At 35.4% G+C, this 17,283-nt stretch overlaps 2 protein-coding genes across 12 annotated transcripts in view; one reads left to right on the forward strand and one right to left on the reverse strand.

Moving 5' to 3' along the window:
* THAP9 (THAP domain containing 9) overlaps positions 1-9,398 on the forward strand; it is a 23,472-nt gene extending 14,074 nt beyond the window's left edge. For both annotated transcript variants that reach the window (XM_041758186.1, XM_041758187.1), the window contains one exon: positions 2,453-9,398. In XM_041758186.1, the coding sequence (XP_041614120.1) occupies positions 2,453-4,430 (1,978 nt within the window). In that variant the 3' untranslated portion in view covers positions 4,431-9,398. The remainder of the gene's footprint in view (positions 1-2,452) is intronic.
* A 450-nt stretch (positions 9,399-9,848) lies between these two features.
* Positions 9,849-17,283, reverse strand: part of LIN54 (lin-54 DREAM MuvB core complex component) — a 67,066-nt gene continuing 59,631 nt past the window's right edge. For 9 of the 10 annotated variants that reach the window (XM_041758196.1, XM_041758189.1, XM_041758192.1 and 6 more), the window contains 2 exons: positions 15,545-15,747; positions 9,849-12,154 (listed from right to left, as the gene is read on the reverse strand). In XM_041758196.1, the coding sequence (XP_041614130.1) occupies positions 11,953-12,154; positions 15,545-15,747 (405 nt within the window). In that variant the 3' untranslated portion in view covers positions 9,849-11,952. The remainder of the gene's footprint in view (positions 12,155-15,544; positions 15,748-17,283) is intronic. The other variant, XM_041758193.1, reaches the window with a different exon arrangement.

The raw sequence follows: 17,283 nt of genomic DNA on the forward strand, positions 1-17,283 counted from the left end.
TAAAAGGGAAGAAAGGTTAGACACAGAAATCAGTCACTTCTCTACAGTTCTAAGTCACGAACCTGGTTTGGGTATTTCCATTTTCAGATATAGAAACTTCTAAAAACAAGGCCACATATCTTTCTGCCTGATATTCAAGACCTCAGTCTCATAGCTATGGACATAAAAATACTATTTAGATTTCTATTTAAAAATCAAGCTCAAAGAACATAAGCTTTATCTTAGCCTATTTAAACTAAAAACTTTTACATCGAGGCATGAAATACTTTCATTACATACTGATTCCATATGCAACACAGTAAGCATCTTTGGTGTTCATTTGAGAATCCTAATGCAAGAGAAAGAAATTAAAGTTAAAATTTGGAAGCATCTTTGCAAAAGGTATTCAACATAGTAGTGGGCTGTAGCACTGACCTGTTTCATCATTATTTTACTATTTTAAAATATAAACAACCGATTGATACTTAAATTTTTTTTGATTAATACTTTTGTCTCCTAAATAGGTTATAAGCAATTTAAGAGTCAAAGTATGTCTTTTGCATCCTATAAATGTGTTTTTCAAACCCATTAGTGCATTTTGAAATCAGTTTAGTGGGACGCCTGGGTGGCTCAGTGGTTGAGTGCCTGCCTTCGGCCCAGGGAGTAATCCTGGAGACCCGGGATCGAGTCCCACGTCAGGCTCCCTGCATGGAGCCTGCTTCTCCCTCTGCCTGTGTCTCTGCCTCTCTCTCTCTCTGTGTCTTTCATGATTAAATAAACAAAATCTTAAAAAAAAAAAAATCAGTTTAGTGGGTCATAGTTGGCATTATATACACAATGTTATATATGTGTGTGTGCATAGCATGTAGTGAGGGTAAATTTCACTTATGGAACTTTTAGGTTACAGCAAAATATTTGGAAAGCCCTGTCCTGAAATACTTAGAGAGGTACATTTAAATTAAATAGTGGTCGGGCAGCCTGGGTGGCTCAGCAGTTTAGAGCCGCCTTCAGCCCACGGCATGATCCTCGAGACCTGGGATCAAGTCCCACATCAGACTCCCTGTATGGAGCCTGCTTCTCCCTCTGTGTCTCTCATGAATAAATAAATAAAATCTTTAAAAAAAAATTAAATAGTGGTCGACTGTCCAGGACGAAACCTTGGCACCTTAGAATATAGCCCCAAAATCAGAAATACTAACGCCTACCCAGGGTACCTGGGTGGCTCAGTCAGTGAAGCATCTGCCTTCAGCTCAGATCATGATCCTGGGGTCCTGGGATTGAGCCCCACATTGGGCTCCCTGATCAGCGGAGAGTCGTCTTCTCCCCCTGTCTCTGCCTCCGACCCACCTCATGCTAGCACTCTCTCTCTCTCTAAATAAAGATCTTAAATAAACAAAAACAAAAACCCAAAAGTTACTTGAGTTACAAAAGTAGACCTCAGGGTGAACTCTCCAGTCTCTACTTTAGCATCCATTTAATCTTATTTTAGACAATGATTAAACTTGGCTGTTGCTTTTCCTGACCCTACAACAAATTAGAGTAAATCAGAACTGTGTGAAAACGATTTTGAAGACAAATGCTAAGGTTAATAGGAGTGCATAATCAGGAGTCTGGGAGGGTTGAGGACACTACAGAAGAACTCCTAAGGTAATAATGTAGGTACTTTGTGTAGGGCAGACAAATGCAGACACCTTAATTGTCCCTGAGGGCATAATTTTGAGGCTACAAGGAGCAGTGGGAAAAGCACTAGCAGGACCTCAGGAAATCTGGCTTCTACGTTTGTACAGAACTAGCAGCACAGCCAGGACCATGTGGCGTGAGCTCTTCCTGTGTCCTAGTTTCCTAACCTGTAAAATGGGGTAGATGTGCTAGATACTCCCAGAGTTTCCTTCCTCTACAACAGTTTTCTTATTTCATTGAATTTACAGGTAAGACTGGTTTATGATCTAAATTTTAAACACATCAATTAGAACAAAGTGGGTAATTGGTATACTTTAAAAAAAAAAGTAAATGAGCAATGAAAATTGCTTTGTGGTATGTTTGCATCTTGAAATACTCCTCTGTTTCTCAGTTTCCCCATTATTTTACTATTTTCTGGTAACTATATGAATACATGGTTGAAAATGTCTGTAGAATTTGGCTACTTATACTTGGCTTTGTTTTTATAAGGATTTGAGGCCATACTTTAGTACCATTTTTTTTTTTTTTTAAAGATTTTATTCATTTGAGAGAAAGAGAGCGAGCAGGAGGGAGAGGGAGAGAGAATCTGAAGCAAACTCCACACTGAACGTAGGGTCTGGTGTGGACCAGATTCATGACCACTAGATCATGACCTGAGCCAAAACCAAGAGCCACCGAATTCAACCGAATTTGCCACCCAGGCACCCCGACTTTAGTACCATTTAAGGTATTTTTCCTTTTTTAAAAATTTCTTCATTTGAATTTTATATTTTTCATTTTTTATATTTTCCAGATGGTTATCCAAATGCAAACCCAGTCCAGGTTTCAACAGCAACATTTTTTCTTTTCTTCAACGAAGAGTAGAGAATGGAGACCAGCTATATCAGTATTGTTCATTGATAATAAAAGGCATATCTCTCAAGCAACAACTTCAATGGGACCCCAGTAGTCACCACTTGCAAGGGTTTATGGACTTTGGCCTTGGTATACTTGATGCCGATGAAACACCCCTTGCCTCAGAAACTATTTTGTTAATGGCAGTGGGTATTTCTGGTCACTGGAGAACGCCTCTTGGTTATTTTTTTGTAAACAGGGCATCCGGATATTTGCAAGCTCAGTTGCTGCGTCTTACCATTGGCAAACTGAGTGACATAGGGATCACAGTTCTGGCTGTTACGTCTGATGCTACAGCTCACAGTGTTCAGATGGCAAAAGCATTGGGGATACATATTGATGGAGACAACATGAAGTGTACATTTCAGCATCCTTCGTCTTCTAGTCAACAGATTGCATACTTCTTTGATTCTTGCCACTTACTCAGATTAATAAGAAATGCATTTCAGAATTTTCAAAGCATTCAATTCATAAATGGCACAGCACATTGGCAGCACCTTGTGGAGTTAGTAGCACTAGGGGAACAGGAATTAGCAAATATGGAAAGACTCCCAAGAAAACTTGCAAATCTGAAAAACCATGTACTGAAGATGAACTGTGCAGCCCAAGTGTTCAGTGACAGCGTGGCCAGTGCATTGGAATGCTTGCTGTCATTAGGCCTGCCTTCTTTTCAAAACTGTATTGGTACCATCCATTTTTTACGCTTAGTTAACAACCTGTTTGACATTTTTAATAGTAGGAACTGTTATGGAAAGGGACTTAAAGGACCCCTACTGCCTGAAACTTACAGTAAAATTAATCGGGTATTAATTGAAGCCAAGACTATCTTTGTGACATTATCGGATGCTAGCAACAATCAAATAATTAAAGGTAAGCGAAAACTAGGATTCTTGGGATTTTTGCTTAATGCTGAGAGCTTAAAATGGCTCTACCAGAATTATGTTTTCCCTAAAATCATGCCTTTTCCTTATCTTCTGACTTATAAATTCAGTCAAGACCATCTGGAATTATTTCTGAAGATGCTTAGACAGGTATTAGTAACCACTTCTAACCCTACCTGTGTGGCATTCCAGAAAGCTTACCATAATTTGGAGACCAGATACAGATTACAAGATGAAGTTTTTCTAAGTGAAGTAAGCATCCTTGACATTTCAATTGATCGAAGGACAGACTTGGCCCTTTGGACAGTTCAGCGTCAGTATGGTATCAGCGTTATAAAGACTGTTTTTCACAAAGAGGATATTTGCCAAGACTGGTCTAATTGTCCTCTCAGTGAGGCATTACTTGATCTGTCAGATCACAGGCGAAAACTCACCTGTTGTGCCAGTCATGTTGCAAATAAGTTATCAGCTCTTTTAACTTGTGAGGACTGCATCAGTGCATTGTATGCTTCGGATCTCAAAGTTGCTAAAATTGGGTCACTGTTATGTGTCAAAAAGAAGAACGGTTTGCATATCCCTTCAGAAAGTCTCTGTCAAGTCATAAATATTTGTGAGCGAATTGTAAGAACCCATTCAAGAATGGCAGTCTATGAACTACTTCCTAAACAGAGAGAATTATATCTCCAGCAGAAAATATTGTGTGAGCTTTCTGGGCATATTTATCTTTTTGTAGATTTAGATGAGCATCTCTTTGATGGAGAAGTGTGTGCCATCAATCACTTTGTAAAGTTACTAAAGGATATAATAATCTGTTTCTTAAAAATCAGAGCTAAAGATGTAGCTCAGTACCCTCTAAAACACCATTCAGAAAGACTTGAGATGAAAACTTTGTCAAAGAAGCAGTGGTCATCTTTACAAGATTACAGATGTTCAGGTTTTGCTAATACCAATAAATTCAGGCATTTGTTAAGTAATGATGGCTATCCATTCAAATGAGGGACCTAAAATGTCTCAAAATTTTTATAAAAAATAATTGGTCAGCATTTATTTTAAAGTTCAACTTACCGTATCTCATAAATTGACCATAGTTGACAAGTTTGTAATTCTGACTTATTAGAATTTCTGATTATGCATATTATAAAATCTTGCACTTTGGTATGGTTTGCAGCATTTCAGTTACTTGGATTGTAGAAAGCTGTAAGTCAGTAGGAGGAGTCTAGCCAACAGGTGCTGCCTTTGAATATACTACGATAAGACTGAATAATGGGACCTACTTTGAACTTGTTCAGTCTACCTTAAAACGAGAGTATAACAACTAAGAGTCATTAAAAGATTGACTTTTACAAATAGACTGAAAGAGCTTTGTTTTACAGCTCTGAGAATGTTGACAGGAAAAAAACTGAAAATGTTGACAGAATACCTATAAAATCTTGGATATAATTTTTATTACATATAAAAATTAAGATGCGGTTTGAAAATTAGGCTAAAATAAAATATGACCACAAAACCCCTTGGCCAGGCTACCCTAAAACAGAATGTGCTGCAGCGAAGCTGGGGAATGTAGTCTGAGAAGTACATAGGTGATATCATTTTCACAATCCATTGTCCTTGGACTTTAAAATACTACTTTTGAATAATTGAGTGGATACTTACTTGACTCCACTGGAAGAGCCTGATGCCCATCAAAGAATGAGGAGAAGCCTTATTTCAGCTTCTCCTTCCGAAGTCTCCTTATGCTTGCAGGGAGACTGAAATAGACGTATTTTCAGTATTGAATGAATAATGGGATTCACACCAGGTGATTAATAAATTAGAAAAAGACCATTTGAGACAATGGTTATGAAAATATTTGTCTTGATTTAATAATGAGTGTTTTCAGAAATTTAGAGAAGCTTAAATAATCTGAAGATGGAAACATACTAAGGACAATTTTCTCCATTCTCTCATACCCAGGCTTGAAAAGATGAATAGAAAAACATATTGGTATATGTACTTTAACATCTGGGGAGTGTTATAAGTGGATAAAAGAAGAAACAGGCATATGATTCATCTCTGTGTATAAAACATTTACTCTTTATCATTGAGTGAATATTCATGTACAGTTAATATGAAAACTTGAAATTGCAAAAGATTAATGACCAGATGAAAGTTTTTATTACCTGAAATTCCCCTTAAATTGTATATTTTGATATATTTGTTTTTTTCTACCTCAAACAAAGGCTTAAGTTTTGAGATGTAACCAGAGTTGTACTACATTTTATGTAAGAGCTATGGCTGAGAAGTCTAGATATTGTGGTTTTTGTTGCAATAGAATTAGTTTAGATACACTGGATAAATCTTATTTAAAGGAAGCCTATTTGTTAAGTCACTACCTTTTAACTTATTGTTTATATAATTCCAAGTTTTGTCCTGAGTTTTACTTAAAACTAGGTTCATACTTGTAGGTGTCTTGTGTTCTTTGCTCTTGCATTGTACTACTGTACTAATATATTCTGTATTTAAAGAAATTAGTGTTACACATTATTTCTTTAAGTGCTGGATAAATTGGACAGACATGGAAGACAAAAATATATCCTTCACTGCCTTGAACCGTTAATTGCTCTTGCCCTAGTGAAAGTGTTTCAAGTCTGATATCAGGTTTACTTAACATGATATGCTTTACAGTGAATTTTTAAAGTAAATTATTCATATTTGATTAGGGTAATTTAGTTTATATTTTCCACTTAGCACCTTTGTCCTTTTCAGGGAAAACAAACATTCTCTTCAGAAATTTATCCTTCCTATTTTTCAGCAAATAGTGCTGGAACAACTGGATGTCCACATGCAAAAGTATTAACTCTAAATAGGTCAAAGACCTATCTATAAAAGGTAAAACTATAAAACTCTTAAAAGAGAGTAGGGACGCCTGGATGGCTCAGCGGTTTAGCATCTGCCTTTGGCCCAGGGCGTGATCCTGGGGTCCCGGGATCAAGTCCCACATAGGACTCCCTGCGTGGAGCCTGCTTCTCCCTCTGCCTGTGTCTCTGCCTCTCTGTGCGTCTCTCATGAATAAATAAAATCTTAAAAAAAAAAAAAAGAGTAAATCCTTGGAACTTGGATTAGGCAATAGTTTCTTGAATATGACATCGAAAACATAAACAACAAAAATTTCACCAAAATTAAAAAATTTGTGCTTCAAAGGACACTGTCATGAAAGAGACAACTCACAAAATGGGAGAAAATTTTTACTAATTTATCTGATAAAGGACTTGCATCCAGAATATACAAAGAACTACTGTAACTCAATGATGGACAACCCAATTTGAAAAATGGGTAAAGAACACAAATAGACATTCTTCAAAGGAGATTACCCATGGCCTGTAAACACATGAATATATACCCAACATCATAAACCATCTGGGAAATGCAAATCAAAACCACAATGAGGTATCACTTTACACCCACTGGGATGGATATAAGACAATAACAAGTGTTGACAAGAATGTGAAGAAATTAAAACCCTCATACAGTGTTGGTGGGAATGCAGATGCTTTGGAAAATAGCATGGCAGTTCTTTAAAAGGGTAGTTAAATGCAGAGTTACCATATTGCCCAGCAGTTCTACTAACAGGCATATATACCCAAGATAAATGAAAACGTCCGTTTAAAAACTTGTAAACAAACTTCATAGCACTATAGCTACAAAATTAAAAAGCCTAAATGTCCAACTGATGGATAAATAAAAATGTGCGATATCCATACATGGATAATATGGTAAGCGTTATGTTGTACTTTATAACAAAGTGCCAGAGCTGCTTTTGTGAAATGACTGTACCACTCTGCATTCTAATCAGGAATGTATAAGAAAGTTCATTTGCTCTCCTTTCTTCCCAATATTTGGTCATCAGGGTTTTGTTTTGAATTAGCCATTCTAATAAGTGTTCAGTGATATTTCATTGTGGTTTTCATTTCCAATTTCCTAATGGCTAATGATGCTGAGCATTTTTCATAAGATTATTTGCCATCCACATAATCTTAGGTGAAAGGTCTGTTCAAGTCTTTTGCCCATATTTTGGAAGGTCAGTTTTTTAAGTTGAGTGTTAATTATATATTTTGGATATATGTGCATTATCTGATGTGTTTTGCAAATATTTTCTGCATCTATGGCTTTTTTTATTAGTGTGTTTTGAAGACATTGATTTTGTTAAGTCCAGTTTATCCATTTCTTTCTTTTAGGAGTCATACTTAGTTTTGTATCTAAGAAATTTTTGTCTAACCCAAGGCCACAACAATTTTTCTTCTATTATTTCTTCTAGGTGTTTTGTAGCTTTAGGTTTTACATTAGGTTATGATCCATTTTCAGTTAATTTTGGTCTATGGTATAAGTTGAGTTTCAGATTTCAACATATGTATCTCCCAGCCCTTTTGTTAAAAAGATTCTTCTTTCTTCCCTGAATTACCTTTGAACTCTTGTCAAAAACTGACTATATATATTCGGTCTAGTTCTGGGTGTTCTGTTTGTTCCATTGATCCATAGGTCTAACACTTCATCAGTACTGCAATGACCTGATTAGCCTTATAGGAGTCTTGAAGCCAGGTGGGAGTCTTTCAACTTTGTTCTTTATTCAGAAATGTTTGGCTACTCTAATTGTACCTTTCTGTATGAATTTTAAAATCAGCTGTTGATTTTTACAAAAAATCCTGCTGGGATTTTGACTGGAGTTTTGTGGAAACTAAAGACCAATTTGGAGAAATGAGATCTTAATAATATTGAACATACCAATCCATGAACATGGTATATCTCTTAAGGTCTTCTCTAATTTTATCAATGTGTTCTACATTTCACCTAAAGATCTTGTATAAATTGGTTACATTACATGTTTTGTGGTGCTACTATAAATGGTAATGTAAAATTTGTTTCTAAATGCTCATTGCTACTATGTGAAAATACAATTTCATATATTGACTTTGCTTAAACTCACTGGTTCCAGCAGCTTTGTTTTTTTTTTTTTAAAGATCACCATGACTTTCCTATATAGGCAGTCACATTATCCACCAGTAGACATTCTCATTCTTTTCCAACCTGCTCTCCCCTCATTGTACAGTGACCTGCAACACAATGTTGACTAAGAGTGCCTTCTTGTCTTTGAGGAGGAAACATTCAGTCGTCATCATTCATATGATGTTAGCTGTAGACTTTGATAAATTGGTCTTTTCTAGCTGATAATCCCTTTTCTTCCTGGTTTGCTGAAGAGTGTATGTGTTTAAATCATAAATGGGTCTTGAATTTTGTCAGTTTTTCCGCACCTTTCAATTTTCTTTGAAAACCATTTGAGATATAGTTTACATACTGTAATATTCACCCTTTTAAAGCCTGTAATTCAGCAGTTTTTAGTATATTCAAAAGGTTTCCTGTAACTTCTGAGATGATCGTATAGTTTTACTTCTTTTGTATTCTGATTCAGTGAATTACATTGATTATTTTTAAATGTTGAGTCGACCTTTTATTCCTGGGATAAACCTACCAGATCATGATGCATTCTTTTTACCTATTGCCAGATTTCATTTGATAATATAATCACAGAGTTGAAGTCTATGGCCTTATAGTAAATATTACCCTGAATATATTTATTTTCTTACTGCTTTTGAGTAAAGACTAAGCATGCCTTTCATAAAACTTAAAAATTTTAATTTAAAAAGCCTTGGTTCATAAAAAGTCCACATATGGCCTATGGATAATGACAAAATCTACGTTAAAGAAATCCTCACAAACATACAAAGTCCTAAATAATTGACATAATAGAAAATAACTCCAACAGTAAAGGCTTCTAGCTTCCCTCTGGGTTGCTGCCAAGGAATTTCTACATAAAATGCTGGAAAAGGATGCAACATGATGCTAGAGGTCCTGGTTCGAAGCTGCATTTACATAACAAGTATTTATTTTCTTAGCTATTTGTGTTACAGAACAATAAAAGTGGAAAACTTTTCTAAAGGTATTTTTATTTACATTTTACAGAAGACTGAGAAAATGTCAGTTGTCCCCATAAAAGAATAGGTAAGCTAAAGCAGTAGTCTCTCCCTACTGTTGCTGCTCTGGTTGTTTTATTACTGCAACTTGAAGGTTCTGTTTCCCAGATAATCCAGAGATAAGACCTATAGGTTGCTTCAAGTTCTTGAGAGAAAAGGAAACTCAGAAAGGTGCTTACCACAAAAACATCAAATACTAAAGGACAGGAAAAAGACTCAGTTTCTGCCTTTGAACAGCAGAAAAAGAGACATTCTAGTTTTAAAGCAATTTCAATTAATCATAATTGGGCAAAAAGATAGACATTTTTTAGTTGTGTGCTTTCAGAAGTAATGTCAAATTTACTTAAAAGCAGATTTTAAAAGTTTCTTGTAAGATAGTTAAAAGTGTTTTTAAAGAAAAACAAAATCCTTTTTTTTACAGAATAGTATAAATGTTTATTTTCTGTATGATTTACTTTGCTGTCCTGTTTTTACAATATAGAAAAGTGTATTCTTTGAATAGCTCTAGTAAATATAAATTTAATCTTTCTACTTTGGGATGTAAATAGAGCTAAAAAAATTATATACCCAACCCTCCCAAATAGTCTTTTAAAATTGTTGAATTAATGTGGATATTAATCTTGTTCAGCAATTTGATGCAAATGCCTAAATACAAAAAGTTGCTTAGTAAGTACTACACAGGAAGGAAAAGTCTTAATACTTTAGATAGCTTCTTGAAAATCAGAAAAACTAGTAGCATTTGATTGCACCTTCAAGTTTTTACAAGCAAAACATTCTCAGGCAATGCTGTCATACATAATCTACAATTGTAATCCAAATTTCACAAACATTTTCTGCACACTGTATATAAATACACATCACAAAGGTGCAATTAGAGTTAAACACAGAATATGTACAAAATAAACAAAGTTTAGGTTTAGACCAAAAAGGTAATCTTTTGAAAAATAACTTGATTAGATATTTTATCCTCTTACACTAATTTACATTTATACAAATTTTAATTAAACATACTAGATTGAGGTGCTAAGAATTTCTGCACTATCTACATTTAGAGTTACTGCACTATAATTTTATAAATCCAAATTTCAAAAGTAAGATACTTCAGTAAATAACGGAATCTTCTTTTGCATTACTTAATTTCTATTGCCTATAGCTTGTGTGTTCATATGAACATATATACACACTTAATACATACAACTATAGATTCCTTGTAGGAAATGTAATAATCATATACTAATAATTACTGATGATTATGGTACCTAACAAAATGCCTGAATTCCAACACATGGTTTCTTCTTGTCATAAAACCCAGAGTCCTATTATTGGCTCTTAAATTCATAAAGCTTTTGAATTTTAAATTAGGAAAAGATGATTTAGGTTATTTTAGTAATAATAAGAAAACACTCATACCTTCAGCTTATCAAATCACTGGCTAAAAATAATGCCATATTAAGCTTTCCTTAAAAAAGAAATCCCACTATAATTTTGAAAGCTTTGTTAGGAGGCCCTTTCAGTAAATCAAGTAAGACTCATACATTGGATTGAGACCTCTTAGTTCAAAAGTCTATAAGGAGAATTGTACAGATGAAAAATCCTTCCCTAATTTCACCTATTAGAGCTTCAATGTTCTTTATTTCTCCATCCAAGCCAAATTTTATACCTGATAATTATGTAAGGTTCTATATCATTACTACATAATAATATTAAGTTCTATTCATATGCACCTCTCACTTTTAATAGTACCCAGTAATCACGTTGACAATTTATTATCATTTCAAATGCACACCACCTCCTTCAAAGAAAACGGAAACACCCCTAGAGCATTTCTTAGTCTCCCTTTGTTGGAGAAACACATTGCCTATTGATAACTTTTTACTGTCCCTCAACACTTTGTTTTTTTAAAAAAAACACCTTTTTTATTTTAAAAGTGTGCCTACAGATTACTTACTTCCCCTCTGACATTCCCAAAGTGACAATAGGATGTTATTCCAGAATCTGTGCTAAAAAAAGCTGGTGTTTCCTCAAAAGATAGTGCTTTTCTAAGCACAAAACGTCATTTGAATATGTTTCATAAGAATTTGTTTATATAGACATTCTATCTGCTTAGGTCTAGTGCCAGAGAATGATTGGGTAATACCAATGGTTCTCTGGCTTTTTCTACTGGAACAAAGTCATACAACACCATACGTTATAAATTATAGTAATTTATAAATGTCCTTTGTCAATAGAATCAGAAGGATAGAACATCTAATTCTTAAGAAACCCATGCAAATTAAAAATCCATATAATACAATAAAGAAAAACAATTTAGAAGGGGCACAAACAGGTTTAACTAAAATTTAAAATGTACTAATTTCCTCATTTAAAATTTCACGTCTTTCAATATTATAATTTCAGGTCTCACAAGGACTGAATTAACAATACAGTAATTGTTAAACTATTTTCCAGAAAATCAAGTGTCCCTGCACCTTCAGTTTTCTGTACAGTTCATTTATCAGTATTTTGTGCAAGAGTTAGCAATTCATGGCACAAGGGTCACTTTTTGCTTTTCCTGCAGAGTTGATGACACTCATCAAACATCGTCCAAATTCCTCAAGTATCATCCGTTCGGCTGCTGCCTTTGATTTTCCCTTCTTGTCTGCTTGCTCTGCCTGGGCAAGAAGGCAATTACACGTGGCTTCCGCTACTTCCTTCGTTACAAATGTAAATGGCAATCTGAAATGATTTTTGAGAGAGAAAGATGATGATGGTGTTGAACAACAAAAGTGGATGACATTATTTCAAGTGAAAATCTGTTGACGTTTTCATGATTCAACAGCATGCCGAACGTTACAATTTGTGCCGGGAGCACAAACACATCCTGAAGAGCTTTAAAAAGACCCTGGTTTTATGATTGAGCCTATTTTTTAAACACTGTTCAGGGGCAGCCTGGGTGGCTCAGTGGTTTAGCACCGCCTTCGGTCCAGGGTGTGATCCTGGAGTCCCGGGATCGAGTACCGTGTCGGGTTTCCTGCATGGAGCCTGCTTCTCCCTTTACCTGTGTCTCTGCCTGTCTCTCATGAATAAAAAAAACAAAAAACAAAAAACACAACACTGTTCAGAAAAATAATTTTATTAATATTTTACTTTTTTTTTTTTTTTTACTTTTTTTTACTTTTTTTTTTTACTTTTTTTTTTTAAAGATTTTATTTATTTATTCATGAGAGACACAGAGAGAGAGAGAGAGAGAGGCAGAGACACAGGCAGAGGGAGAAGCTGGCTCCATGCAGGGAGCCGACTCGATCCTGGGTCTCCAGGATCACACCCTGGGCTGAAGGCGGCGCTAAACAGCTGAGCCACCTGGGCTGCCCAGAAAAATAATTTTATTTTATTTTATTTTATATTTTATTTTATTTTATTTTATTTTATTTTATATTATTTTATTTTGTTTTATTTTATTTATTTTATTTTATTTTATTTTATTTTATTTATTTTATTATTTTATTTTATTTTATTTATTCATAGAGACACAGCTAGAGAGAGAGGCAGAGACACAGGCAGAGGGAGAAGCAGGCACCATGCAGGGAGCCCGAGGTGGGACTCGATCCCAGGTCTCCAGGATCACGCCCTGGGCTGCAGGTGGCGCTAAACCGCTGCGCCACCGGGGCTGCCCATATTTTTTTATTTTATTATTTTTTTAAAGATTTTATTTATTTATTCACGATAGACATAGAGGCAGAGACACAGGCAGAGGGAGAAGCAGGCTCCATGCCGGGAGCCCGACATGGGACTCGATCCCGGGACTTCAGGATTGTGCCCTGGGCCAAAGGCAGGTGCCAAACCGCTGAGCCACCCAGGGATCCCAGAAAAATAATTTAAAAAAAATAATGTGTAATATTACCTGGACAGGGTTATCTGGTTAACTAAAAGATGCTCATTCTACATGTTGACTGGATAATTCTCTAACAAAGTACTCCGAATTCATGAATGTTAGTTTCTAGAGTGCAATCTGTTTTATTTACTCTTATTTCTTCACCCCCTAGAACACTGCCTGATACATAGCGACACTCCATGAATATTTGCTGAATGAGTAAAATTGGGAATTGCAAGCACAATCTCCTGAATGACACTAAAAACAAAGCACTCTCCCACAGTCCTGGAGCACACTGTTCATTTAAAAAAAAAAAAAAGACAAAATTTTGCATTGTTCTATCACTCAAGACAAAACTAAGGGGAAAGGGAGTTCTGTTCTATACACGGAATTTCATTCATAAAGACCTAAACTGTTAGGTATTAAATAAGAGCAATCTATCCTGAGGCTTGCTATATGTAGCCAATTTGCACGCGCGTGTGCGTGTGTAGCCACTTCTTCAAGTCTTCAAAGACAAAATCAAAATCAGGCAGCCTAATGTAACCACTAAGCCGACAACACTGACAGAAAGAAACTGCAGGACAAATGAAGTCTGAAATTAGGACCTGCTATGGCAAGAGAAAGTGAGCATTTGGGCTGCTGTACAGTTGTACAGAAATCTTTAAAATACAAAATACTTTAAATTGGAAGATACTATTATAAAGTGAAAGGAAGCTTTAAGTTAAAATTTTTGTTACTCAGACAACAGTTTAAGAACATGACAGTATAAATTTTTAAGAGTTTTTTACATAGTTTTGATTATAGTGTAATAATTTTGTGCTTTTACACTTTATAATACTGTAAACATTTTCCCAGGTTGAAAATTAACTGTAAATATTTTAGTGTAGCAATATCTTTAAAGGATTACTGAAAGCAGATGACCAGAAAGGATCCCTTGTTACAACCTTCACTGAAGTGTCTATCTGTTTCCACTTTATCTAGTCAATAACCATTTGCTAATTATATTCTAGTTGTAAGAATTCTTCAGAATTACTATCTGAAAATTCTGAAATTTCAGAATTCTATCTGAAATATTTTGCAAAAAAGAAGCATTTCTAGGGGTGCCTAGGTGGCTCAGTTTGTTATGTGTCTGACTCTTCGTTTCAGCTCAGGTGATCTCAGGGTCATGAGTTCGAGCCTGACGCTGGGCTCCGTGCTCGGCACCGAATCTGCTTGGGATTCTCTCTCCTACTCCCTCTGCCCCTTGCCGCTCATGCTCTCTCTCTCTAAAAAAAATCTTTTTTTAAAAAAATTTTATTTCTTTATTCATGAGAGACACAGAGAGAGAGAGACACAGGCAGAGGGAGAAGCAGACTCCCTGCAAGGAGCCCGATGTGGGACTTGATCCCAGGACCCTGGAATCATGCCCTGAGCCAAAGGCAGACGCTCAACCACTAAGCTACCCAGGTGTCCCTAAATCTTTATTTTTTTTTTTTTAAAAAGAAGCATTTCTATAAGCATTAAAGCCTATTTCAACTTAAGCATTTTAAATAATATACCATTTGCAAGGCTCATTGCATTTACTAATTCCTCAAATTAACCTCTACCAAAACCTGTAAATCCACGTCAGCATGAGGCCCTGCCAAACGCTGGGACAGAGATGTTTTATTCCTTATAGCCACTTCATAAGGCTGATGGGAAGGTTGAGAAAACCAAGACTCAGAGAGAGGGAGTGCTTGTTTAATTCATAAACTATTACAGAGCACATTTAGACTCAGCTCAGCCAAACTTTACGCTCAAGCTTTCCTCCTTCAGAGTTCAGCAGTCTTGTGAAATAAGGGGCTACAATAATAAAGTGTGTGAAAGGTGTTCCAGTAGAAGGGCAAAGTGCCACAAGGGCCCAAGAAAGGCAAGAGAAGTTAAGAATGTGCAAAATTATGACTACTACTACCAGGAACAGATATAAAAATTTGTTTTCTTAGGGGTTTGTCAAATTATATAATGACCTCATCTTAGTAGGGAGAAATTCAATTAAATTAATAAGTCCAGTGAATTAATGCATTACTGTACATTTTCATAGTGTGTACTATATCTGACAGTGGTTTTTCTGTTACCTTCAAATTCCTTTCCAAGTAACTAAAGACAGAAAGAAAATGCAAAAAGAAGTCTGCTACAACCAAAAGTATGAACTCAATTTTGTCCAAAAAGGAGACATATATATAGTCATATATATAGTCATATATGTACTGCAAAAGGAGATTAAAATATTGACTTACTTTCCTCCTCCGCTATTCAAAGCTGGTGTTGGCCTAGTAAGCAAGTCTGAAATTTGAGAAGATAACTTCGTTTTTGCTGCTGTTTGTTGCTGTACCCTTACTTCAGCTGCATCTGCCAAGTGCATCAGTGTCTTTCTTTCTGGGCTTTCTTCAAAATTCTTACAGCCAACACATTTGCATATTGAGGAACACATAATTTTTGCCTAAAAGATTTACAAAAGAAAAGCTTCCAAATCAAACCTCAAAAACATTTAAGTAGATTCTGTGATCAAATCAATAGATAACAGAATTAACTGGTCAACTGACAGTAAGACACAATGGAAACATCTCTTCCTGATAAACACTAAGGGCTAACTATACATGTGGAGAGTCAGGTATTCTTAAGTCTGAGACTGGCTACACAGTGTATGTCTCTGAGCCCTTCTGTGTCAGTTTTTCCCCCATCTAAAAGTTTTCCTCCTAATATGAATAACATATATTCTTTATAAAGAATATGAATGATACCGTATTAAAAATAACGGTCATCCAGAATCCAACCACCTCAGACATGTTGGTGACTTCCTACTTATGCAAACACACGCACAATATCACATGAAAGGAAATTTCATAGATGCTATTTCCATTATGGATAATCTCCATAATTGCCCTCTCTGAATCCCCTTCTCCAGATTCCTGAAACCCAACAATAGTTCATATGAAACCAGTGTGTCCTTGTATGTAAAAATATGTAAAACATGTATTTTTAAGAAAAGCACAGCACTCATGTACAAATACCTATCTTAATAAATACACTAGTCTTTAAAAAAATAAATAAATAAATAAATAAATAAATAAATACACTAGTCTTTTTCTTTTTATTTAGGTTGTTTTACAAAATCAAATGCTCATTTTCTGCGTCTTCCTTTTCTCACACTACACCTCATGGAATCCCTGCCCACAGTCATCTAGCATAGACTGGATTCATTTGATTTAATGGCTGGGCAGTAGTCCCTGGTATGGATGTGCCACAACTGATTTGGGCATTCACTTTCCTGTTGCTGGGCATTTATTTTGTTTCCAGTTCTTGAGTAACACAGATAATACATAAAATTTTTGTGTGTGTGTGTGTATATATTGTGCTTTTCTTTCTATGAGCTAGATTTCTAGAACTGGGCTCACTGGTACATGTATTTTAATAGATGTGGCCAGACATTTTCCAAAAGGCTATAACACCTCACATCTCATCAGCAATGTATAAAAGCTTTTCCCACATTCCCTCCAACTGTATATTGTAGTTCTTTTTAATATTTAGCAATGCGATTGGGGGAAAGAGGTAAAGTGGGATCTCATTGTTCTTTCATTTACATTTCCCAGACCTAGTAAATTTGAGTATCTCTTTTTGTTGGCTCCATTTTCTTCAGTTAACTCATGTCAATTTAAAGAAACATACCAACTGCCCTTTCTCTCTACAACACCTGGCAAGATAAACGAATCATATTATGATGAACAACATTTACCCTGTTCCTTTCTCATAATGCACAAATAAATTCTCTTTACCAAGGGAAAAAATGGATATACATTTTGAGTTAATTGGGTTATTACTATGAGCCAGTCTGAGAATCTAACTAAAGCAATACTTATTAAGTATTGATGAAGAGATAAAATCCCTGACATCAAGGGGGCAAAAGACATACCACTAATGGTTCTTTGGATTAAATATGAAGAACCAAAAAAAGGTATTAATAATCTGACAGGAACTC

The sequence above is a fragment of the Vulpes lagopus genome, chromosome 6 (genome assembly GCF_018345385.1).
Source record: "Vulpes lagopus strain Blue_001 chromosome 6, ASM1834538v1, whole genome shotgun sequence".
Taxonomy (NCBI): domain Eukaryota; kingdom Metazoa; phylum Chordata; class Mammalia; order Carnivora; family Canidae; genus Vulpes; species Vulpes lagopus.